This window comes from Trichosurus vulpecula, chromosome 1 (assembly GCF_011100635.1).
Source record: "Trichosurus vulpecula isolate mTriVul1 chromosome 1, mTriVul1.pri, whole genome shotgun sequence".
NCBI classification, from domain to species: Eukaryota; Metazoa; Chordata; class Mammalia; order Diprotodontia; family Phalangeridae; genus Trichosurus; species Trichosurus vulpecula.
In genome coordinates, this window is record NC_050573.1 from 419,246,579 (window position 1) to 419,270,479 (window position 23,901).

Genomic DNA, 23,901 nt, shown 5'->3' on the forward strand with positions numbered 1-23,901 from the left:
TATTTGGTCTTTCACCCCCACAACAGCTGCTAGAAGCACTGTTGTTACAGACGGATAGATATACACACACACACACACACCACACACACACACACACACACACACACACACACACACACACACACACACACACGCTCTTACAGTTGTGAATAATGTATCCAACAAAACTAAGTGTGATCCTAGATTCAGGGGGGAAAATGAAATACAGAATTTTCAAGCATTCTTGAGAAAAAAATAAAGTTGCATAGAAACTATGAATTGCAAACACAGAAATCAAGAGAAGTATACAAAGGTAAACATGAGCAAGCAATCATATAGAACTAAACAAAGATAAGTTGTTTACATTCTAATGTAGGAAGATGATACATGTATCCCCTCTGAACACTAACATCAGAGGTCATATAGGGAATCTAATTAGGTAGGTCTGGATTACATCTTGATGATCTTAAAAGAAGACTAGAAAGAGAGGGCAAGAGAAATATATTAAGCAAGGAAAGGGAGAGGAAGATTAGGGAAAATTATCCTAATTTGTACACGCAAGTAGAAGTCTATACAAACAAGAAGGAAAGGGCAGGGGAAGAAGGTGCCACTTGAATGTCACTATCTTCTGAACTGGTCAAAGAAGGAAGAATGTACACACAATTGGGTACAAAACCACATTTCACTAAATAGAGAAACTCAGGAGGGTATGGGAGAAGGGAGAGTGGGGAATAAGTGAGAGTAGATTAAAGGAGGGGTTAGTCGTCTTTAAAAACACTATTTTATTTTTTTCCAATTACATGTAAAGACATTTTTAACATTAACTTAAAAAAAATTCTAAGTTCCAAATTCTCCTCCTCAGTAAACAGTTTGATATAGGTTATACATGTACAATCATACAAAACGTATTTCCATATTAGTCATGTTGTGAAAGAAGACACAGACCAAAAAAAAACCCACAAAAAAATAAAGAAAGTGAAAAACAGTATGCTTTTATCTGTATTCAAACTATCAGTGGACAGCATTTTTCATTGAAAGTTCTTTGGATCATCATATTGCTGAGAACAGCAGTCATTCACAGTTGATCACTGCACAACATTGCTTTTACTGTATACAATGTTTTCTTGGTTCTGCTCATTTCATTCTGTATCAGTTCATATAAACCAAGGGTTTCTTTTTTAAATCATCCTGCTCATCATTTCTTATAGCACAATAGTATTCCATTACAATCATATATCACAACTTGTTCGGCCATCCCCAGTCAATGGACAGCCCCTCAGTTTCCAATTCTTGGCCATCACAAAAAGAGCTAGGTCTCCCCCGCCCCCACCTTTTTCAATCTCTTTAGAATACAGACCTAGTAGTGGTATTGCTAGATCAAAGGGTATGCACAGTTTTATAGCCCTTTGGGCATTTGCTCTCCAGAATGACTGGATCAGTTTGCATCAACAGTGTCATGATCAGTCCACCCAAAGTACATTAGTATCCCAGTTTTCCCACATCCCCTCCAAGAGTTATAATTTTCCTTTTCTGTCCAATCTGACATGTGTGAGGTGGTACCTCAGAGCTATTTTAATTTGCATTTCTCTAATCTATAGTGATTTAGAGCATTTTTTTCATATGACTATAAATACTTTGTCTGAAAATATATTGTCATATCCTTTGACCATTTGCTAACTGCAGTGACTTATATTCTTACAAATCTGACTCAGTTCTCTATATATTAAAGAAATGAGGCCTTTATCAGAGATACTTGTAAAAAATATTTCCCAGCATTCTGCTTTCCTTCTGATCTTGGTTACATTGGTTCTGTTTGTGTAAACCTTTAATTTAATATAATTATTAAAATGATTCATTTTATATCTCATAATGCTCACTATCTCTTGGTCATAAATTCTTCCCTTCTCCACAAGTAAGCTATTCCTTGCTCAAGAAGCAATTTGCCTCAAGCAAAACAAATCCTAAGGCTATGCAAAAATAATTAATAGCAGTTTTTTGTGGTGGCAAAGAATTGGAGACTGAGGGGGTGTCCACCAAATGAAAATCGGCCAAACAAGTTATGGTATATAAATATGATGGAATACTATTATGCTGTAAGAAATGATGAAGGTGATGGTTCCAGAGAAACCTGGAAAGATGTGTATAAACTGATGCAGGGGGGTAGCTAGGTGGCGCAGTGAGTAGAGCACTGCCCCTGGAGTCAGGAGGACCTGAGTTCAAATGTGACCTCAGACACTTGACACACTTACTAGCTGTGTGACCTTGGGCAAGTCACTGAACCCCAATTGCCCTGCCTTCCCCCCCTCCAAAAAGCAAAATAAAACAAAAAAAAATAAACTGATGCAGAGTGAAGTGAGTGGAACCCATAGAACAATTTATATGAAAACAATATGGTAAAGAAAAACAACTCTGAAAAACTTAGGAACTCTAATCAGTGTAATGACCAACCATGTTTCTAGAAGAATCATGATGAAATATGCTAACTACCTCCTGACTGAGGTGAAGGTCTCAGAGTACAGAATGGGACTTTTTTTTTTTAAACTTGGCCAGCGCAGGTATTTGTTTTGTTTCACAACACGTTTGTAACAGGGATTTTGTTTTTCTTTCTCCACTTTGGAGGAGGAAATAGAAGGGAGAGGAAGATTTTTGCTGGTTAAGAAAGAAAATTAATTTTTAAAATCTGCCTGGGATACTAAGGAGTGATTTACCCATGGTCAGATAGCTAAAATGGGCCAGAAGATTCAAAGGCCATTCTTCTTTACACCATGACTAATGTGAAAAATAGGTTTAATACAAATGTATATGTAGAGACTATAACAAATTACATGCCTTCTTGGGGTGGGGGGAGAGATGAGGAGAAAATTTGGAACTCAAAATCTTATGGAAGATAATGTTGAAAACTAAAAACAAAAAAAAATTCAAAAGCCTACCCTGTTTACAATACTCACAGCCTCTCATATTGTGCATATTATTAGTATTTAATAAATGTTCATGAAATAAATTCATCAATTTATCTATGCTAGAAAAAAAGAATTATAGTATGACTGTCTGAAGACATTTTCAACATTAAGTAGAAGAAACTGTTTTTGCTAACTTACGTAATCATTATTGGCTTGCCATGGCTAAAGGAACACAGGAAACACGCTTTCAGGATGCAACAAAATTTAAAAAATGCTTTAAAAGCAGAATTTAAAATCCCACTTTTTCCTTTAGTATACTTGTAAATATGAAAGCTTTTTTTTTTTTAAATCACCATTTTTTCTCAATGCTACATTCTTTAAATTATTCCAAAATGTTTAGCTTTTTCCCTCTATCTTAGGCTATTTTCAATTTGAAATGTTATGATAATTTCATGACTATCAGGCACTTTATAAACACTTGCTGATTGATGACAACTTAAAAATACGCACTTCCTTGTATTCTTAAATGCTGAGAACTACCTGTCAGATTATTTCTGAGATGGCTCATCACAGGACAGTGTTCATCTTTTGAAACAGTATCCCGGAAATAAACATTAAAAATAACCAATTGTCCCAATGGACCTCTTTCTACCTGCACAGCAGAATCTTCTGCGGCTGCCAAACACCATTTTAACAAAGAAGGGAAAACAAAGGACTTTGTGCCTGGAAATTCCCTGGCCCCTCGTGAAACATCTTGGTGATCTTTAGCTTGCTGACAGGCTCCTCGCTTCCTACACAGCTGAAGTTGACCTCTGTTGGTTGACTGTACCACATCCTCTTTCATGTTGTCCTCTCCCTACAGCCCGTTTTCTCTTTCAGCCGTCAGTGACAGTTTACCAGAGATGACTAGGTCTTCTGGTCTTAGTTTAGTTCTCTAATTTCTAGAGGCAAAGTAAATTTCTTAGTAGTCTGAAATCCTGATGCTCTAAGTATAGTAACCACCTGAGTAATCACACCTAAGGCTCTCTCTGAAGCTAAGTTTTTTGCTTGTATTTCCTTATAAGGGCTGGGTCTATCAAATATTCTTCATTACCTGGGAACTATTAGAGCTTCTGACAACTGCTATGCTATAGTATTTTCTGGTGTTTCCCCCATTTGTGCTTAAACATAAAATCTCAGCAAGATGGCAATTTAAATGCAAACTTTTTAACATTTTATTACCATTCTCTAGAGAGAGAAGGCTTTTGGCTTCAACTTAGTACAGGGCAAAGAATACAAACACACGCATAAATATATACACATACATGTATATACACACACATATGTACACATGTGTGTATGTCTGTATATACACACATATATACATAATGCTCCTAACATCTACTCAAACTTAAAACTGCATTAAGACTTTTAGGACAGTGTGTGTGTGTGTGTGTGTGTGTGTGTGTGTGTGTGTATTTATTTTTCATTTTCAATGTTTCAATTTTGAAATAAATCACAAATTACATCATGAGGAAATTGAAATTCTTCAAGTTAGCTACTAAGAGTACTTATTATTAAACACCTACATAAAAATTTTTCATTCATAACCCTAGTTTCATATGTACCAATACAGTTGAGTAATCACCCACTTCGTTCTATTTTAGAAGGCGATTCCTATACTGGTAACAACCATGCCATGCAAGAGGCTCAGGAATGTGGGCTAAATGCCCAAGAGAATGGGGCATTCCAGAAGGCTCCCCTGTTTCAGGGACTTAATGGATATGCCCATAGTAACTACAAGCAAACTGTCTCAACTTACTTAGGGGCAATCAATCAAGGAGAATAGAGTTAATTTGACATTCTTACATTGTTTGACTAAACTATAAATAAGGAAAGGTTTCAGTCCATAGAATTGGTGTCATCTGTTATTCTCCTCTTTCACAATCTACCAAAAGAATTTCTGAAAAATAAACAAAATTTCCGCTCTAGTAACTTAACTGCCCTCCATTAAAAAAAAATTTTAGATGAAAAATACCAGTCTGATGAATTTAGCTAGGGTTACTTTCCTATTAAATTGAAAAGGCAGTCAAAGCAAGGGTGAGGAATTTAGTATATATCAATTAAGATAAGCCCGATAGTTTTTATGCATCTGATTTTCCAAATAAGCACCAAAAATAGAATTCCTTCACTTTATTCAATTATTTGAAACAAAAAATCCTAACCTTCTTAAAATGTATGGAAATATCATATTGTACTTCAACATTGAAAAAGAAAGTGTATCTGACCTTTCCTGCAGGTGAACTCATATAGGAAGGCAAACTACATCTAAAAATTTTCAGTGTGACTCAAAATTGGGAATAACAGAAAAAGTTCTTTCTTGGCTTATCACTCAGAAAACCATACCACCAAGTGACATAAATATACTGCATTAGTACACATTGTTGTTCCAGAATAGAGTTCTTAACCTTTTGTGTCATGGCCACCTTCAGCAACCTGGTAAAGTATATGGACCCTTTTTAGAATAATGTTTTTAAATGCAAAAAATAAAACATGTAAGACTACAATGGAAACCAATTACATTGAAAGAGTTATCAAAATGAAAAAAAAAAAGCCCACAGATCCCATCTCCTGTTCTAGACACTCATCACAGAATGGATCTACAGTAGTAAACGACAAAAATGCTGAGCACTTAAGGAAATGTATGATTGGTCAAAGTCCATGGCTGAACTCAAAGAATATAACTTAGCAAATCAAACAGAGAATGGCCACACAGATTCCCAAAGGCCAGAGTCCAGACTGAAAGAAGCCTGGTAAACTGGTTCTTCCTTCTACATACATAGGAGGGTTTTGAAAAATGTCTGTCACTGAGTGAACAGAATAAAAGTTAATCCCCCTGTCTTCCCACAGAAGCACAACTGATTTAAATACAAGAAAATAACTCAAGATTTTGGCCCATTTTTACATGGCCTCTACTTCTTTCAATCTTAATAACAGAATCAGGACACTTGCTTAAATTAACTAATTCGATAGCAATTCGGAAGATAGGAGTCTACACATTATCATCTCTATTTCCTAACTTGGCTGACTCAAGTTAAATCAAGTATAATATCTTTTCTCAAGTTTTTGTTTTACATGTATACAAATCTGTATTTTATTTTAGAAGCCAGAACCAATCCTGCTCCTCTGGGCAAAGAAATGAGGAGGGAGAGGAAGACAGAAACAGTAAAATTTAAGTTTGGTCCAACATCTCATACCATACATCGTAATAATCTTGAAATGGAAATAGATCTAAATGGGTAAAATGTCACAACATAAACAAATGAGAGGATGATGGAAGGAGATACCTTTTATAGTTATGGGTAAGGAAAGAGTTCTTGAGGGCCAGTTGAGGGCCAGGAAGACTAGGAGATAAAATGGGCAATTTTGATTACATAAAATTTAAAGGATTTTGAAAAACAAAATCAGTACAGTGGGAATTAAAGGGCAAGGAAATGGCAAACCATTCCAGTATCTTTACCAAGAAAGCCCCAAACAGGGTCATGAAGAGTCAGACACAACTGAAACAACTGAACAAGAACAACGATAGATACCATATGATCAAAATCCTGGTAACTGTAGTCTACAGACCCCTTCTCCCTCAAGGAGTTCCATACCTAGCTTACAATTTTTCTCTTCCCTCCAACTCCTGCCCTCATACCAGGGAACTTCAACATACATACTGATTCTCCCTCAAATATCCTAGCCACTTAGCCCAACTAACTCACCTTCCATAAACTATTCCTGAATCCCACCTCAGCCACACTCAAAGATGGCCATGCCCTAGATTTTGCCATCATCTGTAGAGGGCCAGCTCTGAGAAAATCCATTCTGGGATAAGATACAGGCCAGAGGCCTGTTCTTGCCCTTCAGCTGATAACTCAGCACATGGGCTCTCCATCCCACCTCAGCATACACATGCTGCTCAGGATGAAGGCTCTTCAAGCCTCCTTGGTACACATGTGCTCTCTCCAAAACCCCCGCGGCACACATGTGCTAAATACCACCTGTGGGCTATTAACACAATATTGTTCACGGCAAAAGGGGAACAAAAGCAAGGAAGTCATGCATTATGCAAATGCCTGGATTTGTTGATTCTGCTTGCCTAAAAGGCATATAAGCCCTGTCCCTCAGTTAAATAAACGGAGCTGTTCTTTACTCTCCTACCTGGCCCATGTTTTGTGTTTTTCTTTTCACTCTTCGAGGCATTCGGCCATCTCCGGCCATTTCGGCACCACAGCCGCTGGCGGCAATCATCCACAAATGGACCACTTCCATGTACAAGAATTCTGAAATCTTTCCTTAATCTCTTTAAGATAGAAGCTTAGTAGAGTTAGCAATGGGTCCAAAATTTGCACAGAGCTCATTGGTTTGAGGAGGTATAAGTTCCAAGTACATGGCTAAATCGGTCCCACCAGTAGTAAGTTGCATATTTGTCTTCCCACAGCCTTTGAAACAACTGTCATTTCCCCTTTTTGGGCATATTTGATAATGTGAACCTCAGAGTTGTTTTAAATTGAACTTCCTTCTTCAGTTTATTTTGCGGATAAGGAAACTGAGGCAAACAAGGTTAACTGACTTGCCCAGGGTCACACAGCTGGAAGTATCTGAGGCCAAATTTGAACTCAGGAAAATGAGTCTTCCTGACTCCAAGCCTGACACTCTCTATCCACTGAGCCACCTAGCTGCCCTATAGAAAATTAATTAAGGATAAGTAAAAGGCCTGTCTGGCTGAAGCAAAGGCCCAGTTAAGATCAGATAACATAAATTTGTCTTAGACCTAGTCAACACAATTGTGTGAATTCCTCCAGTTCTATTCAGCAGCACATGTGGAGGAATGGAGGAGGTAGATGGTAGGAATAATCCTGGGTTGGTTGTTGGCAAAGCATGAACAAGACAAGGAAGAAGAGAGTTTGGGGTTGAACTGGCTCATTAAGTGGTAGAGACTGGGAAGGAATAATAGTACAGCCGGAGCAGGGGTGATGGTCTGGGAAATTTCTGAGGATTGGGATGACTAGAGATCAAGAGGGCACTAAAGACTACGTTAGGAAGAATAAGGCATAGGAGAAGATGGAATAAGCCTGGCAGGGACGCCAGTTTACGTGTTCCCTTCTTGTCCCACTTGTGGTCAATGAGACTATATAAGCTTCTAAAATTGTTAGCACTGCACGAACTAATAAGGAACATCTAAAGGATGATTAAAATTGCAATACAGTAAGCATATGGTTTTAGGCATAGGTGAAATAAGTGGGATTCTCTAGACATGAGAGGTAAAAGAGAAGTCCCCCTACCTGGAAACAGAACCAAAGAATCATAGAATGAGAGCCGTAAGGGACCTCAGCGACCATTTAGTCCCATTCCCTCATTTTACAGATGAAGAAACTGAGGTCCAAGAAGGTTAAGTTACCTGTTCCAGGTTAGGCAGCTCCTAACAGTGAGAACTGAATAAGATCCTCTGACTCCACACCAGTGCTCTTTCCACTACGGCTTCCCAGGGCACTTAAAATTTCAGCATTAGAGACTCAAACCTCTGGAGGAAGTCATAGAACCATGATGACTGGGAACACTACAAATTTAAGTTACCTAATCTCAGCTGAGTGCCCACTGCACCAAGGCAGTCCTTTCCCTCCTCCCTAACTGATTCTCAATCCCAATCACAACAGCTGTTTGAAACTTGTTCTTATCTCCTCCATCATCCCACAGCACCCTCTAACCCCCTTCTCAGCTGAGGACCTCACCTTACACTTTGGGTTAAAAGGTTTAGATTACAGTTTTCTTGTTATGCTATCATAGAGAGATAGCACATAAAACCATTAAACCTTAATGGTGGTTAGTTGACACTTTCTCATTTTATCAGCTAAGAAAAAGAGACATAGTAAAGTTTAATTTTTAGGGAAAGTCTCACAACCTGGGAGGGATGGGTCTAATAAAGTGCCACAGTGGACATTCAATAAGCAGCATGAAGCCACTTAGCATTCAGGGAGAGAAGGAGATCTAAAAAGGGAATGAAAGACCCAAAACTTAAACTCTACCTACAATTTCACCCATTCCCTGACAGCAGGCTTAGTACAGGTGATACCAGAGTAACAGAAAAATAAAATGCAATTTCAACTTTTTCTTTGGTTACTCGAATGCCTCTCTGTTCTATCACAGAAAACTGTCAGAATCAGAAGGGGCTTTAGAGATCATCTAGTCCAAATTCCTGATTTACAGAAAAGAAGACAGGACTAAAGAGGCAAACTGACTTACCTAAACTCATAGACCCAGTGACTGGCAGAGGCCACTAACAAAAGAACTAAGGCTCTTTCTACTAGGCCCAACATAATGTGATGATCCCCTGGGTCTAGTTGGATCTCAGGTCCCCTGAAAGCTGAAAAGGCCCAACAGACCACTTTCTTAGTCTGATGAGTAAGGAGACACAAAATGAGTTTCAGTGAAACAGACTATATAATAGGTAAATAAGAAAAAGAAACCACTGAAAACAGTAGCCCAGTGTCTGGTAAACCCAACAATGCAAATCACTGGGGAAAGAGTCCCCTTTTTGACAAGAACTGCAGGGAAAATTGGGAAGAAGATTGGCAGAAATTAGATTTAGACCAAAATCTTAAAACATAACTCATGACAAGGTTAAACTGGACATGTGAATGGAATCTAAAAGATCACATCATAAGAAGGTTAGAAGAATAACAAATATCTTTCACAACTGTGGCTATGGAAAAAATCATCAAAGAAAAGAGATCATTTTAACTATATAAAACCAAAAATACTTTGCAGAAACAAAATGACCAAAGAGAAATGGTAGAATAGGAAAACCATATGCATAAAATATTACCAAGAAAGATCTGATACTGAAAATATATAGAAAACTGACTCAAATATTTAACATCAAGATACATTTCCTAATAAATAAGTGATCGAAGGGTATAAACAATGTTCAAAACATATAACAAACTAAAAATGACCATATGAAAACATGCTCCAAATCACTTATAGTAAAAAGAGATGCACAGTGTCTGGCATATAGCAAGTCCTTATTAAATGCTTGTTATCTGAATGAATGAAATGAAAAAAAAAAGTAGGGTCACTGGGACAACTTTTTTTTAAATGGAGAGAAAAGAACAGATGGAAGATCAGAAAGGATGGCTTTGAAAAGAAACTACAGACTAAGCTTATTAAACATTTTTTTAAATGCTGTATATAATAGAGACCTGAAGTATCATTTATTACTTTTTTCTATCTTACTATGTAGGATACTCATTCTATTTAATGTTTCATAGTTTCAGAATAAAAATTAATTAAAAAAGAAAGACATGCATAGTAAAACAATCCTGAGATTTCATCTCATACCACGCCAACTGGCAAAAATGACAAAAAAAAAGAACTTTTGGAGGGGCAACGGAAAAATCAGCCCACTGACTCACAATTGGTAGAATTGTGAAGTGGCCCAATCATTCTAGATACCAATTTGAAATTATGCAAGAAGAATGACTAAATTGTCTACGTACCCTTTAACCCATCAAGTGATCTCGCTACTGGGAATATATTTAAAGGTCAAATACAATAAAATATCCATAACAGCATTCTTTGTGGTAGCAAAGTTGGCACTCATCAATTACGGAATGCCTACAAAAACTGGATATGAATGTAACGGAAAATTATTATGCAGTGAAAATGACAAAGATGAAAAACTCAGAGAAATATGGGAAGATACACATGAACTGAGAAGAGAGAAATAAGCAGAACTGAGAAAAACAGACAATGACTAGCATAATGCAAATGAAAAGACTACTAAACTAAGTTTAACTGAATAACCTAAATATGAACGAAGGGCACAAAGAACAGATAACGAAACCTGTATCATACCTTAATAATAGTGATGATGATGATAGCTAGTATCTAAAGAGAGCTCTAAGGTTTACAAAGAACTTTACAAATATTATCAAATTTCACTCTCACCACAGAAAACTGAGAGTGAATGAAGTTAAGTGATTTGCCCAGTCCCACAGATACTAAGTGTCTGAGGCAGGATTTACACTCAGGTCTTCCTGACTTCAGGTTCAGTGTTCTAGCCACTGCACCTAACTGCCTAAAAACAGAGAGGTGGGGGCTACTGGATAGAATACCGCTCACATTGTCAGAGTCGGTCACTGTATGAGATGTTTTTGCTTAGTTTAGAGTTTCTTGACCTTTTTGGTGCCATGGACCCTCTTAGAAGTCTGGTGAAGGCTATGGAATAATGTTTTTAAATGTACAAAACATAAAGATTACAAAAGAAATCAATTACGTTGAAACAATTATCAAAATATTTTTAAAAAACAGGTTATTAACCCCTACTTTAGTTGTTTTTCTTTGTCACAAGGGAGGATGCAATTTGTTTAAAATGGTTGTAACACGAAGACAAAAGAGATCAATAAAACATAATAAATAAATTAATAAATAAATGAGAAGTCATAGGTCACAAGGAAGGGAATTATGAGGAGCACAAAAATGCTTGGCCTGAGAGGGAGGAGACAAGGATCCTTGTGTTAGCTCTGATAGTGACTTTCTACATGATCTTTAGGCAAGCCTTTTAGGACTCAGTTTCTTTAAACGTAAATGAAGGCATCAGACTGGATGATTTTAACGTCCCTTTCAGCTCTTAGATTCTAAGATCCCTTGAATGAAGGGTCTAACCCAGGGTGGCAAATCAGGATCACAGCCTCAAAGTTGGAGGTGACCATGGAAGTTACTTAGTACTACCCTCTCTGCCCAATAAAGGAATGTCTTCTACAAGCCCTCAGACTAGAAAAAGTCCTATTTACTATATTTTTTATTTACTTCTTTGTATACATGTCAATTTTACCCAATAAAATATAAGCTTCTGGAGCACAGGAACTATTTTGTCTGTGCCTGGAATGTAGTAGGTATTTAATATATGTTTGCTGAATGAATGACTTTCTATAAATTCAATAAACTAAAACCTCCATCATGCTGATGGTGAATCAGAGAAACAGAAGAGGATAAACTAAAAGAGAGTAAAAATAACCAGACGCCTTGATGTACATCAAAACTGATATCATGGCTTCAGGCTCCCCTGTGTGGCAAAGCTAGAAAACTTCATGCTTAGGTCTTAAAAGGGTGAACAACAGTTTCTTGGTTTTCTGGAATTTAAACATCTGGTTGGGTTTTTGTTTTTTTACTGTTAACAGCCTGTAATATTTCTTTGTCGTTTAAATCAAGCCAGAGCTAAGATTTAGGGCATGAAGACAAGCAAAGTTTCCATTCATCATCTCTCATTTTGATTTATTCAACTCTACAAGAGGCCATACAACTTCTATTTAAGCTATAAATGACAAAGAACACTGGATTTGGGGAGGCCTGGGTTTGAATTGTGGCTCTATTACTTCCTATCTTTGTGGCCTTTGAGAAGTCTCTTAATTTCTCTCTGGGCTTTTTTCCTCATCAGTAAAATGAAGAAGTTGGCCCAGATCTGCAAGGTCCATCACAGCTCAAATCTATGAACCTCACAGATTCACATTCTTCTGATCAGAAGATCATTTATAACTTCAAAACTAACATGTCAACATTGCTAGTATCTATACAAGACTTGTAATTTCATGGGTACAGAAAGCTTCAATGAAGAACTTCCTTTATCAGCACAATTTCTCTAACTTATCTTGTTAGAAGGCTGCCTGGAGCACTGAGAGTGTAGGAATTTGCCCAGAGCCAGTATGTGGACAGAAGCAGGACTGGAACCCAGGTCTACCTGAACCTGAGGACTAGCTCTCTCTCTACTGTGCCACATTGCCCCTCTTGCATAATTACCATTCTTAAAAAGACAAGAATGAAAAGGCAAGGTCACTACCCCATCATGATGAGGCAATGGAGTAAAACTTTCGACTACAAATCAATTTCTAATTAAAAAAATAGTGTTTTCAGCAAATAGTTAATCACTCAATCCACAAATCAAAGAGGACTGATCATCCTATCACTGACATGTCGTGGAGGAACAGAAAATTAGATCAAAGGGAAGGTACATTTAGTACATAACATAATAAATTAATTGGCCATTTTTATTTTAGTCAATAGTTATTAAGATAAAATCATTCCTATATTGAACATTTTTTTCTTGAAATACTGAAAATCAATTAACTTATGGCATTTTCCAAATAATTTTAAGACTTTAGGAACAACAAATGAATTAATCCCAGACATTACATCATTGAATGTATATGACTCGTCATATAAAAGTAAACTTTTACAATGAGTTTGATAAAAATCATTAAACATAAGGGTAAATACAGCCACCTGAAAATGAAACCCCAAGAAACAAGATGAGAAACTGGCTACTTGATTATCAAATCAATATTTCTTTGCAACTTAACTTTTTGAAAACACTAAATATTCTAATCATAATATTTGCATAATTGTACATAAAATTCGAGGGTGAGGGTCTCTCAGTTCCTAACAAATAAAACACTCACCTTTTTGACCTCACGTCTGCTGCTTCAAACTGGATGTTCATAACTTGAGGATCTACTTCATTATTCACCTCAGAAATGAGGAGAGGTCTAGAATCATCATCCATATTTGAAAGGTGAATTTTCTAAAATCTCCGAGGTCAGAAGAATTTTGACCTTTACAAATAAAAAGATAAGTAATTTTAATTCTCTACATAAAAGACATAATTTTGCTATTTATGTTAAATATATTCTATGTGTAGAAATGAAAAAGAACAATCAAGAAACACTCCCCGAGGACATATGACAGATGCCTGAAATTTTAATTTCATTAGCAATTTAGTGAGAGACTCAGTTTTTTCAGTTTAACACATAAATACAGGAAACAACATAAATTGAAGGGAATTAACACCTCAGGGAAAATTTCCAGTTTAGGACGCTAGCAACAAACAACTCAGCTGAAAGAAAAAGAGATCAAGTTAGCAGAACACAAGGCAGTTGGCTACAACAGATAAAAATTGTGTGTTGGTAATATTCTTCAATTACCATAAACCAAGCTGGCCCAGAGGGAGATCCCTCATTATTAAAGAAGCAGATAGATGTGCTAAGGTATGCATACTCATATCACCTACTAAACCATTACCTGTATCAAACTGAAAAATACTTGAGGCCAAAAAGCATAACTTCCTGAATGTCCCAGGTCAGTCATATTACAGTAAATTACAAAGAAGAATAAAATTATACCCAGTCTAACTAAAAAACCCTGGGCATTATCTATGTGTAAAAACATAAATGTATTTTTACATATATCAACAAACACACAGAGCATATGGGGACAGACACTGAATATATGCATTCCTAGAAAACACAGTCCATATCCTGTGCACAGTATCCACAATGAGCCTGGAAACTCTGGGCCTTTGGTTTTATTTCATCTATCCCTTAAGTCAAGTACAAGAGATGATATCTAAGAAATGCAAAACCACAATAGTGGCTTATCTTACAAAACCACAAGATGGTGCTGTGCCTCTATGAGAGTGTCTTTTTCTGCATACGTTTTGTGACTTTTTCTTGAGACTGTTTTTCTTTTCATGGTCAGAAGCGAGGAAGGAAACAGAAAATGGCTCTCTAGTTTCTATTATCTACAAAAATTGGCTCATGACACAAAAATAAGTCCATTGATTGATGTGTCTGATTTGATGGAATGAGGGCATTATGGGATATCTTAGAAGTTTATATTTTTTCAGTCTTACTATTTTTTTATCAGTTACTTTTAAATATATTTTAAAAGGGCTATTCAGAATGTCCATGTAAGTGTTCTTTTTTTCCCACATGAATTTGTTTGTTTTTTAGTTTTCAACATTCGTTTCCACAAGATTTTGAGTTACAAATTTTCTCCCCATCTCTATCCTCCACCCTGCCCCAAGATGACATGTATTCTGATTGTCCCTTTCCCTAGTCTGTCCTCCCTTTTATCACCCCACTCCCCCCACCCCTGCTCTCATCCCCTTCCCCCTTACTTTCTTATAGGGCCAGATAGATTTCTATACCCCATTACCCATGTATCTTATTTCCCAGTTGCATGTAAAAACAATTTTTAAACATTTGCTTTTAGAACTTTGAGTTCCAGATTCTTTCTCTTCTTCCCTCCTCAACCAACCTCCTTGAGCAGGCAAGCAATTCAATATAGATTATACATGTTTCATTATGCAAAACACTTCCATAATGATCCATTACTTTTCAAAAATTGAATTGGTATTTATGTCAAACCAGGATTTTTAGTCCTGACTAGGAAATTGCCAATTTGAGTAACTTCTGTAAGGAAAGCTCTTTTGATGGAAGAAATAAGACCATAGAGTTTAAAATTGAAAGCAGTGAAAACAAAGTGATTTTAAGGAAACCATGCCTGGAATGGGACTTGAAAAAGGACTTAAAATATTTGGTGGGAAGGATAAAATTTAGGTTTAGGTTTTAATTTCCTAAAAATCTAGAAAACATCCTGGTAAATCACAAAATTACTTATAACACAGAAATTTCAAAAAGTCTCCTTGAGTAAAATAGCCAAAAACCTTGGTGGCATGTCTCTTGTCTTCCACATATGACAAACAAACTCCAACCTTCTGTGCTCCTGGTAATGTTCAGCTTGCAGAAGAAAAAAACTGGCGGGGAAAAGGGGAAAGGGAAAAGGGAAGAATGAGAGCTGTCTGCATTCAAGGGAGAAAAGAGCTGTCATGTGGAAAAAGGATAAGACTTTCTTCATTTGGCCCCAGAAGGCAAACCTAGGGACAAAAGAAGGCAGAAAAAGGAAAAATGAAATTCTGCATAAGAAAAAACTTACTAACACTTACAAAAGTTGTACAAAGTAATATGGACTGCCCATTACTAGAAGCTCTAAGTCAACCTTAGATTGATTACATGGGAGGGAGATTAGAGAAGGGATTCCTATTCAGTCGGTTGAGGAAGCCTCTGAGTTCCCTCCCAACTATGAGAATCTGTGACACAGATGGTGAAAGGAATAAAAAATACAAAGATGGCTCCCTAGATTAGACTCAAGGATAACTGGTCAAGAAACATCCATAAATATCAGGGAAAAAATATTTCCTTATGCAATGCTGCTTACAATAATCAGCAACATCAGGATGCTCACAGTCTAAACAGGAAGAACAAGAGCTATCAGTCACTCATTTTGCAAGAGAAAGAACAGTGAAGGTTTGAGGGGTCGAGCCAATACCTGAATAAAACAGAAATGATATGGAATCCTCCTCCACTCTGGTATTCGGTGGTTCTTCACTCAACGATGCTATAGAGTTGCAAACACGATATAAATACAAACTTTACTGCCAACTGTGATTTTAAAATAGCATCACTACTTGCCACATGGTCTATAGTAATTATGGTAGGCATGCTCAAGAAGCTACACTTAATGATACTGTAAAACGGAGGTCTCGGTAACAACTCCCATTCTTTGACACAGGCACAGTATGTTAGTTTAATGGGTTCTTAGAGGCCATCAAGTTTAATCCATGTCCAAATAAGAATCCTTTCTACCACATACTCCACAAGGGATAATTGAGCCAACCTACAAGGGCAGCCCAATTCCACTTTTCAACTAATCTAACTCTTGTTATTTTTACACTGAGCCTATATGTCATTCTGCCATATACAAAATCAATAACTAAGCACTTATTAGGCACCTGTGTGCTAGGCTCCACGCTGGGGAACGGGTATACAAAGACAAAAAAGAAACAGTTTCCCCTTCCAGGACTTTACACTCTACTAAAGGGGCAATATATAAATACAGAATACACAAAAAATACAAAAAAAAATCTACATGGTAATGGGGCAAGGCATTAGCAACTGGGAGGGCAGTTAAGTCTTCATGTAGAAGGTGGCATCTGAGTTGATTTTTTAAGAAAAGCAGGGATGCTAAGAGGCAGAGATGAGAAGTTACATTCTAGGCACGGGGGACAGCTAGCCATGGGAGATAAGAGCATTGTGTGTAAGGAACAGAAAGACGGCCGATTTGGCTGGGCCACAGAGTACCTGAAAGAGACTGATATCTAATAAGGGTAGAAAAGTACGAGTTAATAGAACCAGGAAGGACCTAAGAGGCCGTTGAAATGAATCTCCTTATTTTACAAATAAGGAAACTAAGGCTGGGATGGGTTACTCATCTTGTAGCTATTGAGTGTTTAAGGCAGGATTTTAACTTGTGTTTCCCTAATGCCAAGCAAAGTACTCCCAGAGATTTTAAATGCCAAACAGAAGAATTTACATTGATCCTATATGTAATAGGCAGCTACGGGAATTCGATGAGTAAGAAAGGGACATGGTTAAACCTGCACTTTTTAGAAAAATCATTTTAGCGGCTTTGGGGAAAAAGAATTGTAGAGGAAAGAGACTTGGGGCAGGGAGACCAATTGGAAGGTGACTGCAATGATCCAGGGAACAGATGATGAAAGCTTAAAACTAGGGTCATACATATGCTTGTGGTGACTGCAATGATCCAGGGAACAGATGATGAAGGCTCAAAATCGTGCGGAACTGAGTGTTGGAAACCAAAAATAAAAAAAAATAAAAAAAAAACTAGGGTTGTACATATGCTTGTGGTGATAAGAAGAGTGAGAAATGTGGGGAACAAGTTAATCCCTCTTCTACATGTTTCTGTCATTCAGTCATTTTTAGTAATGTCTCACCCTTTGTGACCCCATTTGAGGTTTTCTTGGCAAAGATACTGGAGTGGTTTGCCATTTCCTTCTCCAGATCATTTTACAGATGAAGAAACTGTGGCAAACATGGTGAAGTGACTTTTCCAGGGTCACACAGCTAGTAAGTGTCTGAGGCCAGATTTGAGTAGGATGAGTACTCCTGACTCCAGGCCTGGCATTCTATCTACTGCCCATGACAGTCCTTCAAATATCTGACAAGAGCTATCCTAACATCTTTAATTTTCCTCTCCTCTACACTTTGCTTCAGCCAACATTAACATGGCCTGATCTCAAGGCCTTCGCCACGCTGACTGCCCCACTCCAAAATGTGCTGCCCACCACTGCCCACAATACCACACACCAGGGCAGAGCACAGTAGAACCAACGCTTTCTTAGTCCTGGACACTCTCCTAGGGAAGCCAAAGATCATATTAGTCTTTTGGCTGCAAAATCACAAGTTGCCTCTTATTGAACTTGCACACCACGAATCCTTTTCAGACGAAGTGAAGCTTTGTCGTGGCTCCCTCGTGCTGTACTTGAAGATAACCAGTGAATAAGACTTTACATTTATCTTCATTCAACTTCCTCTTCTTAGATCTAGCTGACTATTCTAGCCCGTCAACATCTTTTGGGACACCAACTTTGTGATACAACTTGTTAGCCATTACTCCTAGCTTTGGGTCTCCTACAAATCTGATACTAAGGCTATTCATATCTTTTTCTGCCCCTGACAGAATGTAAGCTTGAGAGTATCTTGTATCCCTGGCATCTAGCACAAAGTACGTACTTAACGTTTGACTGGTTCACCCAAGTCAAGTTATTATAACAATAATAAAGAGCACAAAACCAAGTATTATCCCTGGGGGCACTCTATTAGCCCTCCTCCTAAGCCAAGGGTTTTTAAGCTAGCGGGGCATAGATCCCTCAGGGGATCCACGGATAGATTTCAGGGGCTCCTTTAACTTCAATAGGGGGAAAATCATACCTTTATTTTCACTCATCTCTAAATGAAATTTAATATTTCCTTTAATTATGAATGTAGGCAACAAACAGTATTCTGAAAAAAGGCCCATAGTCTTCAACAGTCTTCCAAAGGTGCATGACACACACAAAAAAGATTAAGAACTCCTTTTCCAGGTTAACATGGCACCATAACAAATTCACCTATTACTGTCTAGTCCACATTTTCCTATCTTATCTATAAGAGCATGAGAAATTCAGTCATATGCTTTTCTGGAATCTAAGTAAACTACACCTGATTTAACAGATTAATTAAGGACCCTGTCAAAAAAAAAAGAGGAAATAAGGTTAGTCTGATAGGACTTTTCTTGATGAAACCATCCTGACTTTTTGTGATTATCCACTTCTGGAATAATACCTTCTGAATTCTGCCAGTAAGTTCAGTTCACTAGCTTATTATGAGTTGTATTTTCATTCTCTTCCCTATTGTGAAAATGGGGACAGTTGCTGTGATCTTTCCTCCAATCTTTGAGAGATTTCCAACCGTGAATTCAGAGATTCCTCAGCAGACACACCTATCAGTTCTTATAGTATCCTGAGGGGTTGTGAAGTGAACTCATGAAGGGCAGGTAAATACTCTCTTTTTATATCCCTACTTATCTTGGATAGCAACTTATTACTCCAAATAGCCATTTTTGTTCTGTTCGTTCTAGTCCTATGATCACTCTCCTTGGTAGATAAAACAAAAGCAAAATAAAAGTTGAGTAGTTTTGCCTTTTATCAAGTTCCATCTGCCCTGAGCAGCAGTCCTATCCATCGTCTGATTGGTTTTTCCCCTACATAGCTAAAAACAAAATAAACCTTTATTTTCTTTAGATTTCCTCATCAACTTCAGTTCATTCTGAACTTCAGTGTTTCTGACACTTCTGAAGGGACGACTAGACCACACGTTAGTGTTTATTCTTCCTTGACTACCCTTCTTCCCAATCACAGCTTCTACCTATTTATCTTTATGTTGCTATCTAATCTATAATTCATAGGTATATTTGACTCCCTATTATGAACTAGTAATGATTTCTATAAAATATCGTTCTGCAAAATAATACATAGCATATTTTAAAGTCACAATGAATGGGACTGCCAACTTTTCCAAAGCCTTCAATATCGGTAGTATTAAAAGCACTGAGATGGAATTTAAAGATACTTTGTTTTCAACTAACCAATTTATTTCTAGAGGCAGATGAGATCCACTGCAGATTAAATTCCCCAAATAGTATCATAAAGTGCAAAAAGCAACGTGACTTGAGTATGAGGTTAGAAACTCAGCTCTGCTACTGAAAAATCTTGGATCTAACCTCCCCAGGCTTCAGTTTCCTATCTGTAAAATGATGGGGTAAAACTAAATTATCTCAAAGGTTCCCTTCCGGCTAGAATCTGGGAGTAAAGTGAAAAATGTTTTAAGTTAAAAACTCCCTTTGAAACATTAAAGAAACATTTTAAAAATTTCTTAAGTCTCAAACATTTTCACATATTAAGTATTGCTTTTCATTAGAAAAAGAAATATATTCTTTACAGTAGTATTGATTGGGGAAGATCAGTTTGGGTTTGTTCATTTTGTTTGTTTGTTTTTTCCAGTTGGGCTCAGAATTAAGTTTAAGTACTGTCTAACCTCTTAGAATTGTATGTGTTCCTGACAGTTTAAAGCAGGCCACCAAAAATGCACAAAAACAGATTGAAGTAATACACTTAGTTTAGGTGTTAATTTTCAAGGAATATTTATGCCCATATATTTACAGCCTCAATCTCATGTCCCTTTAAATAAATATACTTCAGGGATTTTTAATACCACCCAATGATGGCAGACCAAATGTAATATTTACATGCAATGAGCTGTAGATGTTTGTCTTATAAACATGTAAATCTGTAAATTTTGGGAGGAGTTCACTTATGTAATTTGAGATGTTACTGGTTTTCCAGCTGTGTCTTAATAAAAAAGATAAACTCTTAAAAAATAGGGGCAGCTAGGTGGCCCAGTGAATAGAGCACCAGCCCTGGAGTCAGGAGGACCTGAGTTCAAATCCATCCTCAGACAATTAACACTTACTAGTTGTGTGACCTTAGGCAAGTCACTTAACCCCAATTGTCTTGCCTTCCCCCCCTCCAAAGAAAATGCCAAGAAAGCTTAGGCAACATCTTAGCTTGCTACCAACCATGTTAAATTAACGTTATACTTACAAGGCAAATCTTGATTTGCTAAATTGGAAAAAAGCAATGCCACGCTGGATTTATCTATCTTCAATAAGGACGTGAAGAAATAAGTTTCTTCCCTAGTTACCTGTTGGCCTGCATATGAAAGATCCTTTTTCAGACTGGAAATGCTGTAACAAGAAAGAGGAGACACATTAGATTTCACTACCACCAGCACCACCAGCACCACCAGCACCACCAGCAGCACCAGCAGCACCAGCACCACCAGCACCACCAGCAGCACCAGCAGCACCACCAGCAGCACCAGCAGCACCACCAGCACCACCCCCAGTACCACCATCACGTTTTACCACAGTAACAGATACAAAGGTGACACCCTCTTTAAATTGCCCTGCTTCTCTCTAACTTAGATGTCACACCCCTGATTTACAACTTTATACATTCTCTCTGACTCAGAGGGCTGCATTACTGCAGACGCTACTGCTCACACTCCTTTCCCGGGAGCCCCTCGATACAACCTGGGCCGAGCAGGGGGCCCTACTACAGGACACTATCCTGGGGGCGGGGGGGGGTCGGGTCTGCAATGTCTCCTCCCCATTCTTGCGGTCTCCCGTCAGGTCCCGTAGCTGCCCCTGTGCCGGCGTCCTGACAGGCGGGTTTCTTTTCCCTGGCCCCATGCCCGACCCCGAGCGCCCCGGCCCCAACCCGGACTCTCGAGCCCGCTGCCCTCGTGCCAATCCCCGGGGCTTATTCTAGCCACGAGCACTTCACTCCCCCTTCTACCTTTCCCCGCGCCCCTACATCTTCATCCTTCTCTCTCCAGCCCCCGCACGAGCGGCACGGAAACCTTTTATTTTGTTTTTCGCATTGGGCCGCCCCTCTTCCCCGGCCCCCAGCCGCCAGCCCCAGCCGTCGGGGGATCCCAAAGCGCTCTACCGACGTTCCCAGCTGGGATCAGCCCTTTCGAGCCCCCCGGGTAGCCCTCGGGGATAGAGGCTGGATCCTGTATTTGCCCGGGGACAGACTGAAGAGAGGTGGGGGGAGGGGGCCCGGGTCTACCTGACAGGGCGCGGGGCGGGTGGGCAGGGAGCCAAGGCGAGAACTGGACAGTGCTGCCAAGCAGCCCCAACAACCCTACTCAAAAAAGCAGCAGTCCCCCGGCTTTCCCTAAACAGGAAGTGGCAACTTGGGCGGGCCGCGGGGGCCGACGGGGATTGGAGTTCTCGCCGCTGGTTGTCCTCGAACCTCTCGACCCATGTGAACTACAGCCCCCATAAGGCCCCGCAGCAAATCTGGGCTCTCTTTGGAGCGCTAGTCTCAGACTAGCTCCAGAAAAGGGACGTTGGTGGCTCGTGCGCTCCGGGCCCCCTCCCTTCCTCTCCCCCACTCCCCGGGGACAGTCTCGGGGGCCCTCTGGAGGGGCTCCGTAGTTACGTGCAGTAAGGGGTTGTGGGACGCCCCGGGACACGGGGCCCGCACCCTTCTGTAGTGGCTGGGCTGCGGTCACGTGTCTCTCCCCTTCTCCCCGTCAAAACCCCCAGGGCAGCCGCAGGAGCCGGTTTGCTTATTCGGGGCTTGGCAGGCTTTTTGTCATGCTTGCAAGAAAATTTGACAGACAAGTACAAATATGGCCTTCTCCTTTCTGGGATCAGTTAGGACTAACTCGATAGTAATGTAGCTTATCTTTTAGCAAAACACCTGATGCCTACAAATATGTGGAAAGAGCCCTGAGAGTGTACTTAGAAGACATGGGTTCATATTCGAGAGTTACATTATTAAGTGACATGGAAAAGTTTGTTAACCTTTCTGAGACTCAGTTTACTCATCCATAAAATGTGGGGTTAGAACTAGATCAAACATTCCCTTTGGTAAACTGGTGAAGCCTATAGACCTTGTCTCAGAATAATTTTTTTTAAACATAAAATACGTAGGATTACAAAGAATACCAATTAATTTTTTCCCTTTCTCTCCTTTTTTATTTTCAGTTCCAAATTCTCTCCCTAATCTCTTCCCCTTCCCCATCTTTTGAGAAGGCAATAAAAATAAAATACATTGCAAATCCATAGTCATGCAAAATTAATTTCTGCTTTAGCCATGTCCCACCCCTCCTCCAAAAAAAAAAACAGGAAAAAGAAAGAAATAGAATATGTTTCAACCTGTACTGAGTCTATCAGTATTACCTGTATCTGGAGGTGGATAGCATGTTTCATTATGAGACCTTAGAAATTATGTTGCTCATTACATAAATTGTTCTCTTGATTCTTCTTAGTCTACGTGGCGTCAATTCATACATGTCTTCCATATAAGAGGAAACCAATTATATTGAAATACTTTAAATAAAAATTGTAAAAACCAAGTTCTCCTCCGCTCTCCCCATTGAAAACCCCTAAAGATGATTTCTAGGGTCTTTTCTAGCTGCAGCTGAAAAACTACTAGTCTACCCTACCACATTCATTCCTTGTGATATGGCAAGTCCAAAGTTTTTCCAATGACTCCATCCTTTTTTTCTTTTTTTAATCAGCAGAAAATTTTTATTCTTTTCTATCAGGTACAAGTAAACCACAATCGGGGGCTTAAGTTACAGGCACAATTTAAACTAGCTATAGAAAGCATTAGATATTCCTCAGGGCACAAGACATCACAATATTAAGCCCAGGGAAGGGGAGGGGGAGGGAAAATTCCCTCAGATATATGCTGTGTCTTAAGAGTTCCTATCAAACTTTGCTCAAAAATTTAAAAGTGAAGCTCTGACATTACTTGGGTGTGGTTGGGGCAGGAGCAATTCTGCAGAACCAAAAAGATACAACAGCTGTGCCATAAGTATTGAAGCATCTTTGACTGCACAGTGTTGGCATGTGCTTTAAAGCTGAGGAAAGAAATGAGTTAAATCCTTCCTGTGAGGACATTAGTCAGCCTTGCAGAGGGCCACAGCAGAAAAACGAACTTCTCCTTCCTCACATTCTGTGAACTGTCTACAGATCTCGGCAGCCCCCTTCAGTACTGAATCATCTGAAGTGGAGCCATGGTTTATAGGAAATGGCATTCGTCCATCAAGTTCATAAAGATGGCCATCCACATTGTTGAAAAGAATGAAATGGAAGTTCACTTCATCATCTACCCGACATTGGCCTTCCTGGGCTGCCTGAATAGCCTCATTCTTTTCAAAGCACTTTGCTCTGTCTTCAGGAG

The 23,901-nt window shown here is 38.8% G+C and overlaps 1 protein-coding gene across 2 annotated transcripts in view; it reads right to left on the minus strand.

The window, feature by feature from the left end:
* Positions 1-21,842, minus strand: part of SLC38A9 (solute carrier family 38 member 9) — a 99,393-nt gene extending 77,551 nt beyond the window's left edge. The window contains exons 1-3 of one of the 2 annotated variants that reach the window (XM_036741146.1): positions 21,772-21,842; positions 20,840-20,882; positions 13,361-13,513 (exon numbers count right to left, since the gene is read on the minus strand). In XM_036741146.1, the coding sequence (XP_036597041.1) occupies positions 13,361-13,464 (104 nt within the window). In that variant the 5' untranslated portion in view covers positions 13,465-13,513; positions 20,840-20,882; positions 21,772-21,842. Of the gene's footprint in view, positions 1-13,360; positions 13,514-20,739; positions 20,883-21,771 lie in introns of both variants that reach the window. The other variant, XM_036741145.1, reaches the window with a different exon arrangement.
* Between the last annotated feature and the right edge of the window lie 2,059 nt (positions 21,843-23,901).